The sequence below is a fragment of the Pistacia vera genome, unplaced genomic scaffold (genome assembly GCF_008641045.1).
Source record: "Pistacia vera cultivar Batoury unplaced genomic scaffold, PisVer_v2 Contig249, whole genome shotgun sequence".
Taxonomy (NCBI): Eukaryota; Viridiplantae; Streptophyta; class Magnoliopsida; order Sapindales; family Anacardiaceae; genus Pistacia; species Pistacia vera.
Genome location: NW_022196056.1, coordinates 128,303 through 132,361, shown reverse-complemented (window position 1 = coordinate 132,361; position 4,059 = coordinate 128,303). Strand labels below are relative to the sequence as shown.

Below are 4,059 nucleotides of genomic sequence, written 5' to 3'. Positions count from 1 at the left end.
AAAGAGCTTTCTTGAAATGACACTCTGGGGATCCAATAATTCTCTGAGTAGGGGACCAGCACAGCATTTTTAAAAGAATTTGTATAAAACTTCAACTAATATCTTTTGGGTCTATTATGGTTTGATTTCACTGAGTTTCAAATACTTATTCTACTTTAATTGTCTTGAAGATCATATTCATTTATTCTAATTGCCCTATTAAAACAGGGTTCAAGATTCTTGTTACCTCAATGAACCTTCCAATACAATGCACATTCTACAACACTTTGTCAACAAATTTGAACCAAAACTGAACAAAATAAGAACAGAGTACTTTTTTAACTCATCCACCATGTTGGTATCCAAGTTTCATAAATTTGGGTAAATTACATATCTTCATGAATCTCTGTCATGATTCAATCCAATTTACATTTACCTTAGCTGAAATCAAATTACTAAAATCATGATTTTCAATCAGAGTAAATAACTAGTTATCAAATTGCAGAACATCTTCCTCAGGTGCATTATTTATCAGATATATATTTAGTCAGTGAGGTTGCCCCATTTTAAGAGCAATATAAGCCAAAACCCTGTAACCCACCAGCATTATTGTCAAAGCCGTTACGTCCCACCATATAATGTTAAGTCCAAGATACTTAATGGCTGGAAATTCCATTACTCTGCAAGGCATCGCTAATCCACACTCATAAACCTCATTTGATGAGTACTGAACTCCCACCAGAAGCTTATAACAGTAGTGACTAAATGAAATGTACTTCAACCAAGCTATGAATGGTGGAATATGCTGAATGTAGTAGCCGCCGGCTAGTAAAAACACAAGCATTGTCACAGAAGCCAGTGTTGTGGCCTGTTTTACATCCATTAGAATGGCCCCAAGTGCCAGGCCTAGCCCTTGAGAGACTAGCACATTGAAAAGAATTATGAAGAGGGTCAATAAAAATGTTATCAGTGAAGGCTTAAGACCACCCATCCAATATGTGACAGTAACAAAGATAGTTGGGAGAACTAGCTCCATTGGTAAGTCACCAGCCATCCTTGCAAAGTAATAGGAAGAGAGACGATACATGCCCGATGAACGTTCTTTAATGAGCATCGGTCGCTCTTGAGGGAATGTAAATATGGCATTGAACAAAGGGAAGAAACCCCAGAAGATGGAGAAGAAAAAGAGGAGTCCCACCTGTTGAAACCATTGTATTGAAAAAAAAAAAAAAAAAAAAGGATTATTTTAGTATGATCAATCAAAGAGTGCTTTAAATGTTCAATTAGTATCCACTAGGCACTAACAGATGTTATAATACCTGATCTTGTATATGAGAAGTGTCAGAATGCCACCATAAGAGGCCTGAAAGAATTGCAACAGACATGACTTGGAAAATTCTTAGGCCTGAATATGATTCATGTCTCCTCTCCTGTAAACCCCTTCTAAGCAGCACTTTGAACTGTTCCCACCAGGTGGTGGTCCATTGATTCTCACACTCTGCATAACACACATCATAATTATAACTACAAAACTACATAAAGCTGCTAGCAAATAGAAAATTCAACCAGTTTCATTATTCAACTGAATGGCGCAACGAAAATCAATATAATCAAACAAAAACAACAAGAGAAGGAGAGAAACTTTCACTTACTTCTTGATGACGATATTCCTGATGTAGAAAGATTCGGATCTCGGGAATTCTGGTAAATCTCTGCCTGTAAGGCGGGATGCAAGTTCTTTCTGTAGGATGAAATTAGAGACTGTTTAGTTGAGTTTTGATCATCATGATGATCTAATCTGCCATGAAAATCCTGCTGATCGTCCTGTTTTACATCAGGAGCTATACCTGAATCACCATATAATTCTTGAATTAGAAAGAATTAAAGTCGTCGAACATCACAAAATTGTTAAATTTGACTAAAACAACTGACATTTATTATTCAAATATTAGTAATATAAACTCATCAAAAATAGTTTGACGCCCAGTGACTAAGAGCATCTGAAAGTACCAATGTTTTGGCTGAAAATAATCAGGCACGCGGAATTTACTTCGAAGTGCCAAACGAAGGTAAAGTTACAAAAGTAGAATACCTAAAATCATTACGTTCTGCCTAACTGACACTCTTTTTTCTAATTTAGCTGATGCCATGGTCACCATCTTTCTATTTGTTCATTCTTAATGTGAACTTAATTTTTTCATGGGCTTAAAGTTAGGAATTAGATCTTTATTTTCCTTTACTAATTTTTTCAGTCACCATTGTGATCAAGCGCATTCTTGACAAATAGCTGCGACGTTAAAACAACAATCATGCTTAGACTCTATACATAGACAATGAAACTTAAAGATATAAATTAGAAAAAGCTGAAAAATCATGCAAGTTAAAATAATCGTCCTCATTTTCAGCACTTTTCTGGCAGAAGCAGTCAGGGTCTAATCCAATTTCTATTTATATGCACAAGACAAACTGTAAAGCTCTGTATATTTTTAGAGTTTAATTAATGGTTGGCTGTGACATGTGTGTTAGTTGAGAGTGGTTTAAGTCCTAACTTTGACTAATCTAATAATACATTCAATTAGTCGTCGTCATAACTCATGTTGTATATGAAATACGACAAAGGCAAAAGCTGATGAAACCTTTTCCTCAGCCAATTCAAGAAATCAAACCCAGAAAATTACAAAAAAGAAATAAAGAAATTACGTACCATTAGCAAGATCAAGCAGAAAATCAGCCGGGTTCAAGAAATTGAAGCCAGGCACGTAACCTATGGAACCAAAATACTCCATGACTTGAGCTGCACGCCCGCTATAAATCGGGCAACCCTCAGATAAAACAACCACCTTATCAAACATCCTGTACAATCTGCTTGAAGGCTGATGAATTGTTGTAATCACAGTCCTCCCACCTCTTGCTAGGCCTCTTAATGTGGCCACTATGCGCTGAGCCGTGGTGGAATCAAGCCCTGAAGTAGGCTCATCTAGTAACAATAAACTCGGATTAACCAACATCTCTTGTCCAATGCTAACCCTTTTACGTTCACCACCCGATATGCCCCGAAAGAGAGGTCCTCCCACCACATTATTTCTGCATCTTGTTAAACCAAGCTCCACGATAACCAACTCAGCTTGTTCGATTTTCTCTTCTCTAGAGAGCTTCTTTGGTAGCCTCAACAAAGCAGCATATGTCAGCGTCTCTAACACAGTGAGGTGTGGATAGAGCACATCATCTTGTGTAACAAAGCCTGTTTTGCGTTTCATGGAGCTGGAAAATGGCTGGCCATTATATGTTATGGTGCCTGAAAGCTTTCCCGGTAAGCGGCCTGCAAGAGCGGTTAAAAGAGTGGTTTTACCGCTACCAGACGGACCAAGCATTGCTAGCAACTCACCAGGGCGAACAATACCACTAACACCATTGAGTACAATTCTTGTTGCTTTAGGCTGATTTGAAGCGAAACAGTTACTTCCCTTGCTGGTAGTCAATTTAATATTATACGCTACATCTTCAAACTGCATCATCAATTTCCATAAATGGATAAGACACACACTAAACAGGAAAAAGAAAAGAAAAGTAAATTTATAGTTCTAAGACATGCATACACGACAAAAAAAAGAAATTATGATAAGCTGATTAATTGTTTTACCTTGAGTGTTACGGGGCCTAAGGATTCACGTAGAATGGAGAATCTAGCCGGGGTTGCTTCTTGTCTTTGGTCTGAGATTGGATCTTCAGAACATGGACTTACATTGTTAGCAGATATGGATGGTTCAGCATGAACCAAAACGTTCTCGGTTCGGTTAGTGAGATTAATGGTGTTAGTTTCTTGCTGATCAGGGGGCATCATTTCAACAGGTTATGAAAGAAAAAGGAAGAAAAAGAGGAAGAAGACGAAGATGAAGATGAAGATGAAGAGAAATAGTAATTGAGCAGAGATATTGGAGAGGAGAGAAAACTGATCACATGCAACAACGGAGTCATGTGATTATAAAGTGAGGAGAAGGCACGAGAAGTAGAGCCGTGGGTGGTGATTCATGGCACAGTACTAGCCTTAACAATTACTACAAATTAAAACACCAAAAATTA

General features: G+C 37.6%; 1 protein-coding gene across 2 annotated transcripts; it reads right to left on the bottom strand.

The window, feature by feature from the left end:
* Positions 1-316: 316 nt before the first annotated feature.
* LOC116132157 (ABC transporter G family member 21) lies at positions 317-4,059 on the bottom strand. Of its 2 annotated transcripts, none has more exons than XM_031417817.1 (5): positions 3,620-4,059; positions 2,684-3,485; positions 1,632-1,826; positions 1,299-1,477; positions 317-1,177 (listed from the first exon to the last, which is right to left on the bottom strand). In XM_031417817.1, the coding sequence occupies exons 1-5, from the start codon at positions 3,818-3,820 to the stop codon at positions 527-529; spliced, it is 2,028 nt and encodes a 675-aa protein (XP_031273677.1). In that variant the 5' UTR covers positions 3,821-4,059; the 3' UTR covers positions 317-526. The 2 variants fall into 2 exon arrangements, with proteins under 2 accessions (XP_031273677.1, XP_031273678.1); XM_031417818.1 differs by having other exon boundaries at positions 2,684-3,522; positions 3,620-3,702.